Source organism: Phacochoerus africanus, chromosome 2 (assembly GCF_016906955.1).
Source record: "Phacochoerus africanus isolate WHEZ1 chromosome 2, ROS_Pafr_v1, whole genome shotgun sequence".
NCBI classification, from domain to species: Eukaryota; Metazoa; Chordata; class Mammalia; order Artiodactyla; family Suidae; genus Phacochoerus; species Phacochoerus africanus.
The window spans coordinates 71261796-71284128 of record NC_062545.1 but is presented as its reverse complement, the minus strand read 5'-3'; the positions used below and the strand labels follow the sequence as shown (position 1 = coordinate 71284128).

Genomic DNA, 22333 nt, shown 5'->3' with positions numbered 1-22333 from the left:
TATATAATAATGTGTATATATTAATCCCAAATTCCTGATTTATTCCTCCCCTTCCTTTCTCGTTTGGTGACCATGGTTTGTTTCCTGAGAGTTTACTTTCATTTTGTAGGAACAATTCTTAAGAATGACAGGGCCCACCTTTCCTTCTTCATTCATTCAGAATTTATTGGCCTTTTGTATCGTCATAAGTAAGGTGTTTGTGTTTGTTTTTGCCACAGCATGCAGCAGTTTGATGTGGGATCTCAGTTTCCCGACCAGGGATCAAACCCAGGCCGCAGAGATGAGAGTGCCAAGTGCTAACCACTAGACCATAAGGGAACTCCCATAAGTAAGTTTTATATTTATAATCACTGCTGAGGATATGTTAAAACTATTTTATTTATGATCAGATTGGTATAAATACTGCCTAAGCAGCCTTTTCTTCAATCACACAAATAATGAAAAACCTCCAAAACTCACCATAAATGCCAACGTTATATGTTTTATTTTTAATCAAGTAATTTCTTTAAACCTCAAAATATCCATAATTGACAGAATAAGACACTAGGCATGAAATGAGCATATAAAATCCATGGTCTGCAGAAAGGCAAACAGTACTTTTTAGTCCATAAGATGACTACACGAGTGAATGCCATTCCAAACACCTACGCTTTTTATGTCCTTTAAAAACATATAGTTCAAGTGTTTTGTTTTGTTTTGTTTTTTCACTTGTAAACAACAGGAGCCAAAATGGACAATGAGGTCATCTAAATACTACACAGGATAATTTTAAAAACACTAGATAAAACACCATATTAAAGACATATAGCAATCAGTGTTCACTTTGGTCTCTATTATGGTTAAAGGTGTTAATACCAAAAAGCAACACATACTAATAATAGCCAGCTGGTGGTGGGTGCCAGTGGTTGGTGGATGTAAGTAATTCAAGAGGTAGTCAACACCATCATTTTCAAGCTGGTAACTCTCACATGTGCGAAGCCACAGATGTATTAAATGCTGTAATAGTCTCTCCCAGTACAGTACTTTACCATAACGTTGTAGCTTTGTTCCAAATGGACAATTTAAAAACAACTCAGAGGTCAACCTCACTCTAACTGAACAACTATGACACAGATCACACACAACCACCACAACTGAAAGAGGCTGTTGACAGTGATGTAAGACAGAATTCGATGCTTTGATCAAAAGTTGTTCTTCCCTAAAACAAATAAATCTCATTAAGACATCTAGAAAATGAAAGTCCGTGCAGCTGCACTTGTACATACTTTTCCAAATTTTATAACCAAAGGGGAAACACACATATATATTTTATGATAAACATTTCTTAGAGAAAACAGATAAATTAATTTAAATTAACTTTAAGACTTAATGAGATTTCCCATGTCCTGTATAATTCATCTTACAGTGAATGTTACAAAGTCTATTAACACGTATGGGCTTCTATTCACAAACTAAATACAACGAGCAGTAATGTGGGGCCACATTGGTGCAAAATAAAACCAGGCCAGAACATGAAAAAAAAAATGTATCGGCAATAAAAACACCCTATATTTGTAGGTGGACCAATGCTAATAACTCGATGTTTCTTGATCTTTTCCCCTACATTGCACGCCAAACTTCCAAGTTATAAGCAGGTAAAAATCTTTCTAAATCTTTCCACTTGTAAAAATACATCCAAAGTCTTCTAGTAAGGACTAGAAATGCAAGTATAAAAATGTTTCTACTATAATCTGCCATGTAACAATGAATAGCTCACAGGGCTGAGACCGGCAGTGCATCTTTCTTAGGAATTACGTTTGTGTTGACATGGGGAGGGGGGGAGGAGATGAGGTCAAGGGGCAGCTAATTCACAGACCTCCTGCCCAGCCCATAGCAACTCCTGTAAACTGATGCTTCTCACAGACCCTACCCCTCAGTAGCTAGAAATGGCATTGCACGTTCACTCAATGTTCACTCCTTGGCAGCCATGCTCCTTAGTTACTTCTAGGACAATAATGCTGCACTACACTTGGCCTCGGGGTAGCACAGCCACAAAGGAAGGAGATTGGCATCTCTGATACTTCTGCCCAGCACAAACACACTCACACACCCAACCTCTCTTCCCCACCTTTTCCCGCTACCGACATCTGAGCAAAGCAGACGTTTCCAAAACTGCTTGCCGGTTCTGCCTTGCTTCAGTGGAAGAGGCCCCGTAAGTCTTTAAACTAAACACATGGAACTTGAAGGAGATGCTTGGAGACTTTGCTAACTAAATGAGATGCTTCCTTATTGACGGGTGTTTGCCAGGAACATGCAGTTGTGAATTGCTATCTATCCTAGAGATAAAAAAGGTTCTGTACCAGAGAATTATCAGCCACTGTAAGGCTGGAGCAGCATAAAGGTATGCTGTGCATCAACGATGAGGTAGCCTTTTGCTGTAAACAGAATAATATTTCACCCATGTAAATGGACACTGTGCTTACGTCAGTGATATTCACATATGCGAGGAGCTCGGGAAGTCTCCTTTAGAGTACTTTTCACATGAAACAAAAATAGAAGAACTGAAATCTGATATTCAGAAATTTTGATCTACGTCAAACTCAGAGGTAGTTATTACTAGCGTCAGTACATAATAATACTTATATAAAGGTCTAAGTCTTTTGGTTTGTTTTGAGTAAGCAGGACTGTAGACTATTCTGTAAAGAAACAACAATATTACATGGTATGTTCCCTGAGCAAAGTTCTTTGTCCTGAGTATGTTATGTAATAGTGATAATATTCTTTATAAAAAATAAACCCCAGCTTTTAATCATAAGATAGGTTCGGTATGTGCTCTCAGTTCAGTCTAGTAAGATGCTGAAAATGATTTCAAATTGCACCCATAAGGTCCACGGTTATAAAAGCTTTCTTTCTCTGTTTCTTTGTTTTTAATCATGATCTCTCAGTTCTGAACGTTTTATATGTAAACAGGGAATGTCCAATTCTCAAGTCCATAATTTCCTATTTCTAATAAGGTCAAGGAACTTTGGTTTGAATTCTCAAAGTGACTTCTTAGGGTTTGCATTTTTTTTTAACTGTTAACCTGCTTATTACACCTGCTAGAAATTAAGCAATGCCACTTTGATTTGTCTACATAATTTAAATAAGCTTACGATCCTCACGTAAGGCAAGGAAGTACTTCTCTCTAGCTATGTATCATCACATTCAATATCGTCAAAGGTAAGCTTTGCATCGCAGCACACTGATATTTCAGTGTATCCCACAGAGATTCTCACAAACACTGTCAACTCAAGCTGAGTTGGGAAGGGCTGGCAGCCCAGCCTGAGCACCCTCTCCTGGCACGGGGCAGCAGCCCTGTCTCCCTTGGCAGGACCAGCCGGGGAGGGAGCAGAAACTGTTCAGCAAGCTGTGTCTCATTTGAATCATGTTATTTTCTTTCTTTCTTTTTTTGATTATCTGAGCTTCCACCAATTGGCTCATACGAAACTATATTTACTGCCTGTGTTCGGCATCATCACTCATCGGAATCTTCTAGGAGATGTTTCTGAAATTTATCTGTAACATCTGGAACCAAGATGACACCAAAATGACTTTCTTGTCCTCTTGTCAGGTTTCATGACTGAAACCTGAAGGGACCAATACTACGACTGGCCCCCAGCCAGTTTCTTAACGTAACTGAGGAGCAACCTGAGAAGGGTCCCTATCACTGAGTGTTCACCCTGAATCCACCATCCAGGTCCCTTCAGTATGAGTCACGAGGGAATTTCCATAAGATCAACTGTACTGTAGAAAACACTCCTAGCTCTTGGCTAGGAGAGGCCTGGGAACCTCTAGCCCCCGGCTCATCACTCTCCGCGCTGCCTGCCACCAAACTCGGCGCTGTCTAACGTTATTCCGGGTCAGACACACAGGGCAACTGTGAACATCCACTTAATTTGCACTCTCAACCCTGGCATTTTACTCGTATCTGTGATGTTTTGTTTGTTTTAGAAACAAGTTGGGTCACTCTCCAGGGGGAAATTAAAAACAGCCACCAAAAACATACACCAAATGACTGGAGTTTTCCTCCAAGATCTTCAGTAGTAAACTAGGAGGCCCCCGCTCGAAGTGATGCTCGGAAGGATGGACTCAGTCAAAGGGAAGCTGCTGTTGCCACAGTCCCACAAAAGCTTCACAACAGGTAAGAGATTATAAGGAGCTGGTATCAAAATACCACGGACAACAATCAAGTCACTACATGTAGACACGGCCCGCCCCTTCACTTCTCTTAATAGGCATCTAATTTACAATTAAAACATAGGAATTAAAAAACTTTTGAAATATCGGCACAGAAAGTACACATTCATTGTCTTTTCTGGAGTTATGTATCCCAGATTCAAAAGAGCTTATGGCAGTCAGAGGCATATGGAGTTAAGGGACTGCCTTCAAAGGGGATGGGAGCGAGGGACACACTCTACAGATAGCAAGAAAAAGAGGCAATCCTGAACTTGGGAGAACGGATGTCTTAAAAACCTTTAGTACCATATGATTGGCAGCTGTGCGATCTGAAGAATCCTTTGGTTCACACAAAAGGTAACAGTCACATTTTTTTGTTGTTGTTGTTTTTTCCTTAATGTAGCCTACAGGGACTGATATTTCAAGAAAAACTGCAGGGGTTATTTTCCAAACCATCTAAAATGCTTCACATGGGTCTTCAATTCTTGGGGATGTCCAATTCTGGGAGGGAGGGTGTGTGCTTTTAGCTCTAGACACACATATATAAAGACAGGCCCTCTTTATATACATGTCTACATTCTCTATAAACTCCTCCGACACACACACACACACACACACACACACACACAGACGCAGGCTCTCTCCCTCTCACACATGCACGATCTGATACACAGCATCTTGTCCTCTGAGTCACATACAACACAACACCCTGCTCAAAGGTTAATTTGCTTAGAGTGATTTGTCTGTTTAAAAAAATTCACAGTTCCTCAACAGTAGTTAAAATCCCAGGTCAGCTGCTTCTGGTGAAATACTGTTCCCCTGTACTCGCATGAGGTAGACGTCCCAACCAGGGAGAGAAAAACGACACGCTAAGAAGAAGGGTTATGTCTTTTTCCTTTTTTGAACGGAAGGCCCCTTTTTGCTTTGTTCTTCTGGCGCTGCAGAGGACTTCACGGAGGAAGCTTCTTGAGGCGACCTGCCTGGCCACTCTGAGATCTCGGACCTCGCCTCCTGAGGAAACGGTGGTGACGTACAGCCATGCCCTCCCCCCACCTCTCGAGGGAAAGTCGACGTGCATGGCTGGGGCTCTGCTTCCTGTCTTCCCTGAGAACTGGTGGGCGCCTGCACCACAGTTTTATGAGGGCAGTTCGCCACCATGTGCGTGATGCTCTGACAGCAATGGCACTTCTTTGGCTGAGGAGGTAGACTGCATTCCTTAGCATGATGATCAAGGCCGCCACAGTTGTAGCATCTGCAACAGGAATAATGAAAGCATCTTAAGTGGGAGCATGGGTCATAAAATACCTAAGTCAAAAATATACTGAAATACACCAACTGTCGATGAGATCAGCCTATTTTAATAGGCCTTCTTTTTAAAAATTTTATTTTATGGCCACACCTGAGGCATATGGAAGTTCCCAGGCCAAGGATTGAATCCGAGCCACAGCTGTGATCTATACTGTTACTGCAGCCACACTGGACCCTTTAACCACTGAGCCAGTCAGGGGATAGAACCCACAACTCCACAGCGACCAGAGCCACTGCAGTCAGGTTCTTAACCCACTGCACTAAAGCAGGAACTCCTTAATAGGCCTTCTTAATAAGTATGTAATGCTATTTAAAGTATATTGCTTCACAGATAATCACTATCAAAATGTCCCAGCAAAGGTATAAAACTTGTACTAGACACAAAGGTCAATGAAAAACAAGAGTACTAAAGCATGAAGGATTATTTAATCACTTCCACAGAGAAATGACTTCTTCGGAGCTGACAAGTTATGGTAAAGAAAGTTTAGTCCACTAGAGGGCGGCCACGTTCAACAAAAACAACCCACAGCCTTAAAAAGACAGTTAAAAACACAGCTGCTGACTTAATAGGCAATGCCAATTGAATCAGCAATTGGGAAAATTAGAGACCAAATTAAATTTTATGAGTTTAACATTTCTTTGGATGTTAATTATTTTGGCTGCGGAAACCAGTTGCACTGGAAGAATTTTTTTCCCTCTGCACAAATTAGTGCAGTGAAAATTTGATAAATAAGAAAGTCAGACATCTACAGTGAATGCTATCTGGGAAATTACCCAGTGCCATTGCTGATAGAGTGAGATGGAAAGTATCTGAATCAGAAGAATTCTATAGAAGAAAGCTTCTAGATACTTAGATCAGATTAATAAAGCCTGATGCTGGTTCAGTGACGGGAAAAATGTGCTTTCTTTTTCTCTAAGAAGTTTTCTTTAGGGTAAATTCTAAATTGAAATAAATATTAATCCATCTTTAATTAATATCTGAATGCACACTGGGGACACAGCTTGTACTATATGTGTAAAATTTTGACAGCTTCTAAAAGCTGAAAAATTATTTGGAAGATATATTTGCTCAATTTCAATCAGATTTTTGTTTAAAATTTTATATTAAAACAATAAAACATCGAGTGGAGAAAAAGAGAATTTTGTATTTAAAGAAGGGTTTTGCTCTACTTGAGTATGAAATTTACTAATTTGTCTCTAAACGAAGCATTTTAAAGACTTTCTCTTTTAAATTTATTTTCCAAATATATTTATGACACTATAATTCTCATTATGAAATATACACAATAGGTCACATTTTTAAAAAGCAACAGCAAAACAGGTGGTAACTGTGAGAATCAGCTTAAGATCATAATGACAAAATACCTAATTATAATTAATTAGATTAGTGTGTGTATGAGACTAGCACGCTTAATAATATATTACCATATATTTCGAAGACAAGCTATTATTAACCTGGTAAATATATGCAGTATATTTAGTATTTTATCTTCTGAGATGTTATAGAGTGATTTTTTTTACTTGGAAAAACTAGGATAACTACAGCCTGCTTCTCCAGGTATTAATATTACCTCGAAGATTTTAGAATAATGAATTAGCAAGATGGGCTTTTATTCTTTGCAGTAATTAACAAGTGTTTATGTCAGGAAAAGAGAAAGCATCAAGTTTTCAGAAATTTAAGGGAAAAACCAAGAAATCATTGTTACGATTAAATTACTTATTGTATAATTACATACCTTAGTATCATAAATTAATGAAACAATATTACAATGCAGATTCAATATTGTTTCAGCCAATTGTTCTAAAAGATCATGCAAAATTAAAAAGCAATAAGAATAACTAATACTTGAAATTCAGGTGCCCAAAATACACGAAAAAATGGCATCTTTGAGGAATATAAGTAACCATATAACTTATGATAATGTTTTCCCCCATACTTCTCTTTCATAATGGCTAAGTGGATACTTAAATTTGCCCATCTATAAAATGTCTTCTTTTGAATTAAATTCACTTCCTTAAGGATCACAACCACTTAGGAGCTCATTTTTGAAGAGAGAAAATAGGTTACAGGCTTGAGTAATAGAGCGGCTCTCCTGCGGACACATCAATTTCATCCATCGCTGTGGTGTGCACTGTGTTATCCGATTCAAGGGACCATTCGCCCACTCATTTACCAAGGGCCTGATGTCGGGATTCCATTTTTACAAATGGGGTCTTCCATCATATTCCATATTTGCATTTACCATTACATTTGGGCTTTTAAGGTTATTTTTAAGAATACTATGTAATTTTGGTTTCCTTGCATTTTGATCTGCATAGTTAATTCGCCCCCCTAGCTTTTCAGATTCCAGTTCTCATTAGGCCAGACTGCCTCCCACACTGAAAAGATTTGCATTCAGTGTATATGTGCTTAGCCTTAAAAGGGGAGGAGTGGTATGTATGCTCTTCTATTTAATCATTCAATGCCAATCACTCTAAGAGTGCAGATCACACCCCATTATGAGATCCCTTCCTTCCCAAGGGGCTGACACCAAAATGAAAATGTTCAGCTACCTTTCAGCTCACAAATGATACCACACCACATATTCCATACAAAGCTCTGTGTGATACTAGTCTTCTTTGTTCACTCTCCACACCTTTCCAAATCAGCCTGCTTTTGTTAATTTGAATGAATTTTAGGTTGCAATGCAAGCACTAAAAATGTCCCCAAAGTGATTTTTTTAAATGGGAAGAGGGATAAAAAAACAATGTGTGTGTGTGTGTGTGTGTGTGTAACTGAGCCACTTTGCTATACAGCAGAAATTGGCACAACATTGTAAATCAACTCTACTTTAAAAAAATAGTTTTTTTAAAACATGAGAAGAGGGGTGACTGCAGACAGAGAGCAAGCAATGGGGCAGGGAGGAGAAATGAATAAAGGAAAGGACTACATAAAAATGCCTGGGGAAAAAGATGAAAGCATCAATAAAGTTTCCAAATGGGAGGCCAGAGGGGTAAAGAGAAGCTGCAGGAAATACCCGTTGTGCCTCACCAGTAAGGAACCTACCAGTATCCATGAGGATGTGGGTTCGATCCCTGGTTTTGCTCAGGGGTTAAGGATCCTGCGTTGCCGTGGACTGTGGTGTAGGTTGCAGACGTGGCATGGATCTGGCATGCTGTGGTTGAGGCTGTGGCCAGCAGCTGAAGCTCTGATTCAACCCATGGCCTGGGAACCTCCACATACAGCAGGTGTGGCCCTAAAAAGCAAAAAAAAAAAAAAGTTCCCAGGCCAGGGGTCCAATAGGGGCTACAGTTGCTGGCCTACACCACAGCTACAGCAACACCAGATCCACGCCACGTCTGCGACCTACACCACAGTTCATGGCAATGCCGGATCCTTAACCCATTGAGCAAGGCCAGGGATCGAACCCAAGTTCCCATGGATACTAGTTGGGTTTGTTAATCGCTGAGCCATGAAGGGAACTCCAAGTCTACAGCTTTTTATTTCACTGTCTGAACACTAATTCTACTGTGTGTCAATCAACCTAAGGCCTGGGATAGCCAGATCTCAGTTTGGAGGCGGGAGGGAGGTGGATGGGCAGAAAGGCCATCACAGAACCTGAGACAGCAGAAGAGAGCAAAGGATCCAGAGTGTAGTTTTGTCTTTTTTGTTTTGGGGGGGCCATGCCCGGGGCATGCGGAAGTTCCTAGGCTAGGGATTGAACCTGGACCACAGCAGCAACCCGAGCCGCTGCAGTGACAATGCTGGATCTTTAACCTGCTACACCACCAGGGAACTACTGAAGTAGATTATTCTCGAGATTTGGGCTACTGTTCTGTCACTATGTTGTGGAACAGTAAGCTTCTGTCTTTGAACTCTCTCATCTATAAAATCAAAGACTGCAACTAGTCCAGTCCAAACTTTTCACTGCCAATGCCCAGTTTTATTTCTACCCCTCATGTACTTTATGTTAAAAATTTTTGTTTAAAACAGTAAATAATTTTTCCATTCTCCTTTATCATATGTGTAAGACTGTAAATGGGAACTTCAAGTTGACATGCTGTCAGCGCTATCAAACTGACTCAATGACATTCTGGCTAAAATAAAGAAAATAAATTCTACCACTTAAGTTAGCCCATGAAGTCACACTGTGATGTGAATCATTTATTTAGGCTTTGAAATAAATATTCCAATGAGAGTCTAGTGGCTGAAGTAAATATAAATTGCTATTGGAGGGAAATTTGATAGCATATTTCAAAATATTAATATGCATATTCTCTGACCCAGCAACTCTAACTCTCAGAATGTGCCATACAGGAATATTCACAGGTAGGCACAATGATTTGGGTACTAAAATAATTACTAGATTGTTGCCCATATTGGTAAAAAATAGAAAAATTAAATAATACAAAAAACAATAAAAAATATTTATAATCAAAACTAGGTCTAGCTAGAGTTTTTACTCTTTGCCACCAAGCTGCAAATATGTGAAAATGAACAAGAAATTAAAGCCACCATATACTGAGAAATATCCTATAGGCATTAAAAGGAATGACGTAAAAGAATATTTTTTAAAATGAGATAGAACTACATGCATTGACAGGGAAAGATCTCTTACGACAAATTAAGTGAAAAAAGCAAACCACATGATACTACATAAATACAGCATAATTCCACTGTGTTTCAAAAGCACTACAGATGGTAAGTAATTATATGAATTTTAAAATGCATGGAAAACCACTGGAAGGATAAACAGTATATTACATCTAGAGAGGAGAACAGAGATAAAGGGGGACTTTCATTTTTACTCCATAAATTCTTTTTTTTTTCTTTTTAGGGCCGCACGTGGGGCATATGGAAGTTCCCAGGCTGGAGGTCGAATCAGAGCTGTAGCCGCCAACCTGCCTACACTACAGCCACAGCAACGCGGGATCCAAGCTGCATCTGTGACTTACACCACAGCTCAAGGCAATGCCAGATCCTTATTAACCCATTGATTGTGGCCGCATCCTCATGGATACTAATCAGGTTCGTTACCGCTGAACCACAACGGGAACTCCCCATAAATTCTCATATAGTTTCTTGTTTTTTGGTCTCCTTAGGGCCGCACCCGCTGCACATGGAGGTTCCCAGGCTAGGGGTCTAATTGGAGCTTACACCACAGCCACAGCAATGCCAGATCCCAGCTGCATCCGCAATCTACACCACAAGTCATGGCAACGCCGGATCCTTGACCCACTGAGCAGCAAGGCTAGGGATAGAACCCGAAACCTCATGGTCCCTAGTCGGATTCATTTCTGCTGCACCACGATGGGAACCCTCTCATGTAGTTTCTTTTTTAAATAACCAGAATATATAATTTATGTAATTAAAAAAGGAAAAAGTAATTATAAAGCTGCACTTCCATTGTGTAATTTGACCTTCATTATCATTATTAGTCACCTGGCAGTAAATGTATCATTTTCAACTCTAGAATCATCCTAGAGGCTTTTTTTTAAAAAAAATTACTTATGCCTGGGCTCTACTCCAGATCATTAAATCAGAATCTCTGAGTGTGGAGTCCCAGGCATCAGTACTTTTAAAAAAGTCTCCCAAGTGACAGTGAGTAGCTACTATGTACAAATCTGAGTTTAGCACTGAGAGCCTTACCAACCGTAAGGAATGTGGTCAAAACAGAATATGAACTACTCCTGAAATGCTCTTTCAATAGTTCATGATGCCTTGAAAGGAAGGAGACAGGAAGGGAGGGAGGGAGGGAGGGAGAAGGGAGAGGGAGGAAGGAAGCAAAAGGTGTGTATGGATCCTATTTCTTTACTGTGAACTAAAATGATTCCCTCCTGAAACTTCTGGCTACATAAACCTACAATTTTTTACCATCACTGATTCCTGCCAATTTTGGAAGGCCAACATTGCAAAAATCTACTGAGTTTAGCTTCAGAAGTGCTTTCTCTGTTTCTGAGACCATTATTCAATTTTTGGTTCATCAATCAAGGATGGGTTCAGTGGTGAAGGCCCCCTGTCATCAAAACGGGTGGTAATTTACAGCTCTTGAATCAATTGCTCCTTTCTCTAAACTTCACTATCATTACCGATTAACATTTATTGATTTCCCATAATAACTGTTTTAATTCTTCATCTTTTGTTGCCTGCATCTAAAATAATTCCTTAAACCATACACATTTGTTTGCCACAGAGAGATCCCTGCAAACATTTTCAATGGTCAAATTCTGTTGGATCTTACATAGAAAATAAATATAAATATAATTTAAAAAACTCTGCTTCTTCTAAAATTTATTAGTCATGGAATATTAAAAAAAACCTCTAATTTTTTTGGGGGGGGGGTCTTTTTAGGGCCGTACCCATGGCATATGGAGCTTCCCAGGCTTGGGGTCTAAGTGGAGCTGTAGCTGCCAGCCTACACCACAGCCACAGCAACACCAGATCAGAGCAGCATCTGTGACCTACACCACAGCTCATTGCAACATCTGATCCTTAACCCACTGAGTGAGGCCAGGGACCGAATCTGAAACCTCCTGTTTCCTAGTTGGATTTTTTTCCGCTGCGCCACAATGGGAACTCCTAAAAAAAACCTCTAATATTTAAAATATATTTCACCTAAGAGTGCCATTGATAAAGTTACTATTGTTCACTTGGTTTTCTAAACTTAGAGAAAAAGAAAGCGCATCATAAATGGTTTCAAACCTGCTTATTAGATAAGCAATGAGATCATTACTGTATAGCACTGGGAACTATATTCAGTCACTTATGATGGAGCATGATGGAGGATAATGTGACAAAAAGAATGTATATATGTATGTTTAACTAGGTCACTTGCTGTACAGTAGGAAACTGACAGAACACTGTAAACCAACTATAATGGAAAAAATAAAAATCATTTGAAAATAAGAAAACAAAAAAAACCCTGTTTATTAGTTAGACTACCCCAAGGATCAGTTTTCAACGTTATTTTTAAAAAGCAAAATTTAGTCAGTAAAACTGCCATTCAGTTCTTTCTGGTGGATAAACAGATGTGTGGATAGCGCAGAGTTGCCTAGCTTTAGTCATAGTGAGCAAGGGTCAGTCTATTGTGGATGGAACCAAAACTGCTGGCAGTGAAACATGAATACTCTGTCTCCTCCAAACCTCAGTGTTCAGCCCATTTACTAACTAATCTAGGGTGTGCACTGAGTTTAAGGGGAAATTTTTACTTAGCAACTACTGTTCTAACCTCTTGTATCATCTGCTTCTATGATGTGCAATTATCTAGATACCGTGCCTATTAGTAAGTATATTCATCTGCTTCTAATATCCATGCAAGCATTTTCATAAAGTCAAATGAAAAATAGAAGAAAAAAGACACGAATATCTACAATGAATATGACTTTGTACTACTCGGGAAATGTATGCAAATTGTTAGTTGGATGGTAGTGGGTGTGTATGTGTGTGTGTGTAAAATCATGTTTGATATCTTCTCCTGACTGCTTTTTGGATGGTCTTATGTTTATTAGTTTTTGGACACTCTCTCTTGATTAATGCCATGGTCTGTCGCCTGTATCATAACACCAGCTAAAATGGCACCAGAATATCTTGACAACCAGCTAAAATATAATAATGGCTCTATTCGCAAACCTTTTATCATCTTATAAAAACAAGAAGATAAGATGGAGAATGTGGGGGACAGATACGTGATGAATGTTGGTGCAGGGTCAAGAGAAGCAGAAATGGAACATACAGCAGTTTTTAAAGAGAAGAGGACATGAAAGGGGCAAGAAATCACTGGAGAAATTGGGACAGAAGGAGCCTTTTTTATGGAAGGGCCTTCCATCATGTGTAATTAATTATGAGCCAGGCATTTTTGTATTTCATTCCATCATGTTTAAAAGTGCTCCTAAGTAATGCAGCAATTCCATGGAAAAATAATTGTTTGTTGAGAATTGGCTACTTTGTACCAGAACTTGAGAAGGAGCATAATAATGAATTCTAGGTCATAAGTCAAATCTGTATTTGAAATAGAAATGTTATCTTTTAGGTGACAAACAATATCCCACACAGGTAATCTCTTCTGCCTAATGGAAAAGGTGAAAAAAACAAGGAGAAAGATGTACTCAAACACAGATAACTTAATGTTTTCCAATTTCTTGTCAGTAAAAGCAGTTTGTTATAAAATAGGACCCCAATCTCACATGCAGTGGGCCCTCTGCCAGCATGGCTTTTATGATCCCAACACAACTAAGGAGGTGTGTCTAGGTCAGGACAACACACACACACACACACACACACACACACACACACACACACACACACACACACGCCACATGCATTTCTGCAGTGGCAGTGTTGCAGCTATCCAAACTGCAGGAACCAAGGTCAATTTATCCCCATACTTGGTCATGATGACCTTCGGGTACACAGTATTTTTAGAAGGTAAGTGCAGGTGTTAAATATGAAGGTACAGACATTCAGTATTTAACTTCTCCTGAGATGGTTAAAATTAGGTATTTATTTAGATGGAAGAATCAGATTATAATAATCTGATTACAGCAATCCGAAAAGGGTGGTTCCTTTATCTATGATAGCAGCCTTGTGGGAAAACTTACAACCCCCAAGGCTGCCTGCTCTCTTCTTCACCAGGCCATTTCACACTCGCCAGTGTCAGAGGTGTGACACCTTCTGTAAATAAGCACCAGTTTGGCCTGAAGAAAGACAATTCCACCACCACATCCGTGTCAACTTTTATAAATGCTTTTTTCTTGCTCATCACATGATTTCTTTTAGGCTGTGGCTCAGAAAACCAGCCTGATTTTTATGGCTGACATTATTTCACAAATCATTCTAAAGTGATATATTTCTCTTTATGTGTACATTGAATTTCTTATTATTAAACATTTGGCCAGAGGCGCAATAGATTTTAAAAGAGTAATTTCATTATGATTACTTGATAGGTGAAACAATAATGTGTTAGGTAGAGAATCAAATGTAAACATAACAATATATGAAATAATTTAAACACATAAAAGAAATACTTAGATATTTTAAAACCTTAGGTATTCAAATAAGGACTGCAAAATTAAAAAGTGACTAGTTCAGGAGTCCCCGTCGTGGCTCAGTGGAAACGAATCTGACTAGTATCCATAAGGACTCAGGTTCAATGCCTGGCCTTGCTCAGTGGGTTAAAGATCTGGCATTGCTGTGGCTGTGGTGTAGGCTGGTAGCTACATCTCCAATTCGACCCCTAGCCTGGGAACCTCCATATGCTGTGGGTGTAGCCCTAAAAAGACTTTAAAAAAGGGACTTATTCATATTTTGTCACACACACCTCCTCTGTTAAAATATAGACAGAAGAGACAGCATGAGAAATTTCAAAGGAAAGGAAGATGTAGAGAGATCAAGAATTTTAGTGGCAATGACTGATGAACTGCCCAGAAGGTTAGATAACAATTCCAGATTTATGCTAGTTATTTGCAAGATGGAAACAAAAAGAGGGCTGGATTAAAAGATTCGATCCAGTTCTAGCCAAATGAGTTGTTATTAGTATTATTTAGCTAAAATGCTTATTTGAAGCGTAGAAGTTACCTCAGCTTAATTACCTTCAATATAAGTAATAATGTGAGTAGTATTTGAGTTTCCATAAAGATAACGTTAAGATAATTCCCTACTGTATTACTGAATTAATATTTTTAGTATTAATACCATGTTGTTTCTATCTTGCTGAATTAGTAAGAACTATGTGTAAACTTTCCATTTTGGTAATGTTTACATGAGCAGCATTAAAAAACATAAAGACCTGCTGTCCTAGAACATGTTGCTTGGTGCGAGCTATCCAAAATGTACCCTCAGGATTAATTTCTGTGCAAGATGCAAAAGTAGACTGTGTTAAGCCATCTCTGTTGCTCTAGCTACTCAGGAATCAGAAGGAGTTAAAACTATTCTGCTGAAGTCACCAAGGAAAGGCTTCTAATGATCGATAAGTTTGATCTCCTGTTCCAGCACCAGCTATTGCTAGGGAAATGATGAAGTACAGGTGAGATGTTAATTACCTCTGCTCACTGCCCCCTCCAGTCCACTGGTCTTCCTCTGACTGGCTATATACTGCCCTTTGCCTAGAATTAGCAGTTCTCAAACTGTTTACCATGTAGGAAGGAAGGCAGGTAGGTGGGAGGTGAAAACTGAACAAGGAAAATTACTACTCTGTTCAGATAACCTCCATAAATTGGGATATTATCTCCTTTCTGTGTAAATCTGATTCTGAAAATTAAAGTTTAAGGTAAAGTCAGGTAAAAGGTACTTTAGGCCTCATGGCTGCTTCCTTTTTTTCCTCCTTATTGTTGCAGCTGCCCTTCACATCAACCAGCTTTTCAAATGACTCGAGATTGATGGTCAAGCCATTAAAGCATCCTTGCAGATCTTTTTTCCAATCACTGATCCCGTAAGTAACCTTCTTTCCCTATTTTAACATTATAAGGCTGTGACTTTGCGAATACATGGATACTGGTGTAGAAAGAGACGGTTGTCAGGCCAAGGATGGACGTAAAAACTAAAGGTAGGCATGAGTAAAAGGGTAGGTATGGACATAAAAAGTAAAGCAAGAATAAAGGTAGGTATGATTAAAGCAGACAGGTCCTTGGATCGAGTCAAGGCGGGGTTAACACATGTCCAACACCCTTAATAAGTATGAACCATTATAACTAGATTCTACACATTAACAATTCTTTTTGTGCATATTTTATAAGCCAAATGATGGCTTGTCTTGAAGACAATTCCTCTAGCATTTGAACAAATGGAATTTTCACCTCATTGGGTCATTCTTTGAATTTGGCTGGTAAAATTAACATGGAGAATTTGGTTTATTCTCTTAAATGGGACAAAAGAAACAAAGCCACTGAAAAATTTTTCCATGTTTTTCTAACAAAAGTCTTGAAAAATATTTTGGCAGATGTGGTGAAAAGAGGTAACCTTCTCTGGATGATACTTGATCTTTTTAATCTAACAATGTATGTATTTCTTTTTATGGCCGCACCTGCAGCATATGGGCGTTCCTGGGCTAAGGGTCAAATCAGAGCTACAGCTGCCAGCCTACTCCACAGCAACATCAGATCTGAGCCACATGTGCAACCTATGCCACGGCTTGCAGCAATCTACTGAGCAAGGCTGGGGGTTGAACCTGAATCCTCACAGACACCACAACCAGTTCTTAAGCTGCTAAGTCACAACAGAAGCTCCAAAAGGTATGTATTTCAGAAAACTAATAAACATTTTAAAATATGATAGCTGCAAATGGCTTCACTGAGTGTGAAGTTCTCTTTCTATGTCTTATCATTATTCTTCTATTTCCTTTTAGGGCCACATCCGTGGCATATGGAGGTTCCCAGGCCAGGGGTCTAATCGTGCCAGCCTATGCCACGGGCACAGCAACGCCAGATCCAAGCCATGTTTGCGACCTACACCACAGCTCAAGGCAATGCCAAATCCTTAACCCACTGAGTGAGGCCAGGGATGGAAACTGCAACCTCATGGTTTCTAGTTGGATTTGTTTCTCCTGTGCCAAGATGGAAACTCCTTTATATGTTTTATTTATTTATTTATTTATTTTTTGTTGTTGTTGCTATTTCTTGGGCCGCTCCCGCGGCATATGGAGGTTCCCAGGCTAGGGGTTGAATTGGAGCTGTAGCCACCGGCCTACGCCAGAGCCACAGCAACGCGGGATCCGAGCCGCGTCTGCAACCTACACCACAGCTCACGGCAACGCCGGATCCCTAACCCACTGAGCAAGGGCAGGGCTCGAACCCGCAACCTCATGGTTCCTAGTCGGATTTGTTAACCACTGCGCCACGACGGGAACTCCTATATGTTTTATTCTTATAATTTACTTGAATACAACATATGTGGAAGGAAAGAGCTGTGTTTCAGTGTAAAATTGTGCATTGTTCAGACCTAGTACTCACAATTATTGATTATCTGATTCTGATTCTGTGGGAGTTCTTTTACAGCTCTTTAAATCGCCAATAACTGCAAAGTTATTCTTGCTCAAAGAGCAGCAAATTCTGCTCTGTCAGGATGAACTGACTTCCCTTTCCCACCTGGAAAGGGCTCCTGTTGTTTCCATTTGCATGTTAATTTCAATATTACTGCTCTACAAATGTGTCTGGTCCTTGGATTCTCCTCTGAAAAGGGTATAACATCTGCTTGTTTCCTTCATTTGAGTTAAATAAACTCTTTAACACTTGCTCATGTTATCTGTATGAGAATCATCATGCTACCTATTTTGAAAACTATCCTATAATTCCTATACCATGAAAACCTCTGCAAGTGATGCAAAGATCATTTAAGCACACAGGACCCAGACAAGAGATCAGATAAATGCCCAACTGAACTTTAACTTTAACCCTCAGGGTTATGGGACCCAATTTAATTTTTTGTGTTTCTTCTCAGTAACCATATTTTTCCTATACCTTGAAACATTTTGCTCTTTCATAATCCTGGGAATTATTTCCAACTATGCTAAGGAGCTTAAAATAATTAAAAACAACTAAATTTTTCCAAAGAAGATATACAAATGGCCAACAGGCACTTGAAAAGGCACCTAACATCATAATCATCCAGGAAATGCCTATCAAGAGCACAATGAAATATCACCTCACACTGGCTAGAGTAGCTGTCATCAAAAAGACAAGGGATAACAAGTTGGTGAGGGTGCGGAAAACAGGAAACCCTTGTGCACTGCGGGTGGAAATGTAAAGTGGTGCAGCTGCTATGGAAAACAGTACAGACTTTCTTCAAAAAATTAAATAGGATCCAGCGACTCCACTTCTGGATATAGATTTAAGGGAAAGGCAATCCTTTCCTTGAGAAGGTATCTCCACCCCCATGTTCACTGGGGTTACAACAGCTAAGACACAGAAACAACCTAAGTGTCCACTGATGGATGAACGGATAAAGAACATATGGTGTTTTTATACACATAATCCAATATTATTCCGAAAAAAAGGAGTACTGCCCTTTACAACATGAAAGGACTGAGAAGGCATATGCTAAGTGTAATAAATCAGATGCTAAACAACAAACACTTACATGTGGAATCTTTATAAAAAAAAAAGTCAAACTCATAGAAGCAGATAATAGGAAAGTGGTTGCCAGGGGCTGGAGGGAGGTGGGAGAAATAGGGAGTTTGTAAAAAAATACAAACTCTCAGCTGTAAGATGAATAAGGTGATGGTCTAATGTATGACACAGTGATTAAAGACAATAATATTGTACTGTATAACTGAAATTAGTCAAATAAGTAGTATTTAAATTTTCTTACAAAAAAAAGAGATAAATATGTGAAGTGATGGACGTGTTAATTAACTAGATGGAAGGAATTTTTTCACAATGTATATGTATATAAAATCATCATGATGTATGCTTTCAATACCTTACAATTGTACCTGTTGATTATTACTTCAATAAAGCTGGTGCAGGGAGGGGGCTTAGAATATTCCCCTTAAAGTACCTCATGCCACTTTAATGATTCTTCTCTTCAGTCATATTTTCTTTTCTTCTAAAGTTCCTGGGCCAGGGATCGAACCTGTGCAGCAATTGTAGCCTGTGCCACAGTTGCAACAATGTCAGATCCTTAGCCTACTGGAACTTCCTCTTCTCTCATGTTTTATACAGCTTTCCTACTTCCCAATTCACCATGCTGGAAACTCACTTAAACAACGGTCAGGAAACCTGGGGTCCTGTTGAGACCTCTACTGCTCACTGACCCCTCCACTCACTTGCAAGACGGTGCTGGGACGCAAATTCTCTTGATTCTATCCCAGATTAAACTGTCTATGATCTTGGTATCTCTCTACCCTCATAATGCACAACTCAGTCTGATTTTATGACTTTCTCCAAGAAATATGTGCCAGCCTGGCAGTGGGCAGTGGGAGGCAGAGTTGGGGTTGGGAAGGTAGATGGTGGGAAGGTACAAGGGGATGAGGGGGACTAGTTTGCTGGTAAAAGCATTATTGAAATGAGTGGGTCCAAACTGGGAGGAAAGGCACGTGAGACTAAAACAACTCAGAGATGAAAAAACAAGGGGAGAAGATGGATTTTTAAATACCTAGACCCAACAGTCTCAATCTTATCTAATGTCAAACTGTAAATATCAGTTATACTATATGTTCATTTGGAAAAAAGATTATATAAATTATCATTCAACTGCCCCATGCAAGCTGGAGTTCAAAACTGTTAGAGACTTTAGCCTGTTTTGTTTAACGTTATTCTGATCTGCCTCCATAGTGATCTATTAACTATAATGACGTACTTTTCTGTTAACTGGAAAATAGCCATATTAAATTTAAAGCTTTCATAGAAGGAAAAAAAAAAAAGCTTAAAAATGATGTAATCATCTAGAAGGATAATAAAATCCTGAAACAAATCATTGCTATTTCATCATCCTTTTTCTTTTCTTTCTTTTTTTGCCATACCCACAGCATGTGGAAGTTCCCGGTCCAGGGACTGAATCCTAGTTGCAGCTGCAATCCATAACGCAGCTGTAGCAACAGTTTTGCCGTAACCCACTGCTCGGAGCCAGGGATGGAACCCGCACCTCAGCAGTGATCTGAGCTGCAGAAGAGACAATGCCAGATCCTCAACTCACTGCGCCAAAATCAAGAACTCATCATCCTTCTTAATGCATTTGCCCAAAGTATCGTCTGATCTTTCCAGAAGGTATAAAAACATCAGAAGACAGGATTTTTGTTGTCTTTTTCTTTTTAACCCTTCATCAAATACAGTTGTGAATTCAGAAATTTTCCCTTTCTGTCCATAATGGCAAAGAGAAGAAAACTGACAGAAGATAATCTGCAATCGTTAGATGAATAAGAACACAAATACAAAAAGACAGCAATACTCCAGACTCAAATGATGATGATGATATTAATCAGCTAAATCTCAGATTATAAGCTGTCACATAATATATCCTAGAAGCATATTTTCTCAGACTCAAGAATCAATGAGTGAACAAAATACTTTTATGGACAAATAGGAAATTTGTTTTCCAGTTAGTCACTCTACAAGGAGGATATCATAATGCAATATTTTCTGCATAAGAAATGTTTGCTAAAGTACATTTAACAGTATATTTTCACCTTTTATCAAGTTTGTGCTAGGGAATTTACTTGATATGGTTCACAGGTAAACAAATGCTGAAGGCACTGAAAGGAAATAAATAGCACAGAAATGAAAAAGTTCATTGAACTGATCATTCTAATCAATATCTAAAAATGAAAACATTTTGTTACTACTGACTGATGAAAATAACCACCCTCTCTTCAAAAAAATTATAAACCATGAAAGGTTTCAAAGCTTTTTTGCATTTTGACAAAACAAGTACAAGAAGAACCAGAGGTAATAAAATCTGGAATTGCTTAAAATATATTTGAAATCTGATCATTATTTATCAGATGGCGATGTCCCAGGCTCCTCCATGAGCAACTACTCTCATTCAAAGGATGCTGCCCATTGTGGATATGTGTATGTTCACACCAGAAAAGTAAGGAATAAAATTTCAGCGTGTTATATTTAAATTCTTACTAATTTCCAGTCCAGCTGTTTTTCACAACATCCTTTTATGTTTATATCTGTAAATTATTTGTAAAAATTTTTAAATGATTTTTATGATTTGTGAAATTTTTAAATATGTTATACAAGAGTCCATTAGATTCAGATGATAGCTGGTAATGACTATTCTTCCCAGTATACTGTTACTAATAAAATGTAGAATTTGATAAATGGTGCAAAAGATAGAAAGTGTTACATCTTTTCCAGAGAAGAAATCATCACAATTACTGGGAGCAATAGAAATGGTTTTGTAAGGGAGTTGCCTGGATACCACCAAGCTAGTTAAAAGCTATTTACAATGAGTAAGATTTATATAGATGGAAGAGAAAACATGTGAAGTGAGTATATGGCATGAATAAGAAGACAGAACTAGAAAACAGGAGGATACGTTTAGGAAGGCAATTGGCTAGCTTGGAAAAGAAAATGGAAACCAAGATTACCGAGCAGATTAAATGTATTAAATGTATTTCGTAATTAAATTTTTTGTTAATCTTTCATCTTATACTTGAAAAAAACTGAGTTTCAAAGTTGACACACATTGCTCATGACCACAAACCTAATAATGGACAGCCCAGGGTTTCACCCTATAGTTCCAGTGATGCATGATAAATCATCTAATCTCTTTGGGTTTCCTCAACCATAAATAAAGTTCATCATTCAGGAATCATTATTTAAAGATGATAATGATTCCCACTTACTTCATGGTTGCTGTTGATCTCAAATGAGATAAATATTTAAAAATGCTTTGCAAGTCACAAAGCTCTATATAAATGGTAGATATAATGCCTTTGCCAAATCTTAGATATTATATTCCTGAAGCACTTCTACCCCACTAGTAGTAAGATAATTAACAGTAGAAGAACTGAAGTTCTTGGGAATTAGGGTGGGAAAAGGCAAAAATAACTGACAGGAAAAGCTTAAAGTAGATTTCCCTTTTTAGGAATAGTAAAGAACCAACTAAATAGCCTAATAATGCTATTATGCATATCTTATGGATGCTCTATACTAAATTTGCATTTACCATTCATTTTCCACTACTATTTCCTTTACCGTATCCTGCTCTGCATTTTGATGAGGTACCAGTAAATTAATGTGCTTTGTGGCAGGTGCCAAGCATTTTTTCTTGTATGCAGGTAGTTGAAACACTTAGTATTTCTCTGATTTATATATTGGAGTCCCTAAAAATCAAATCTAGGGTAACTTTATTTTAATAAATTCTATCAGAAAATTTTGTAGATAAAGAAAATTATAAAGACATTAATCT

General features: G+C 38.6%; 1 protein-coding gene across 4 annotated transcripts in view; it reads right to left on the bottom strand.

Annotated features, from left to right (window-relative positions):
* Positions 1 to 467: 467 nt before the first annotated feature.
* The window catches only part of LIN28B (lin-28 homolog B), a 133140-nt gene continuing 111274 nt past the window's right edge, over positions 468 to 22333 (bottom strand). For 2 of the 4 annotated variants that reach the window (XM_047769362.1, XM_047769364.1), the window contains exon 4: positions 468 to 5446. In XM_047769362.1, coding sequence (XP_047625318.1) covers positions 5077 to 5446 — 370 coding nt within the window. In that variant the 3' untranslated portion in view covers positions 468 to 5076. The remainder of the gene's footprint in view (positions 5447 to 22333) is intronic. The other 2 variants (XM_047769363.1, XM_047769360.1) reach the window with 2 other exon arrangements.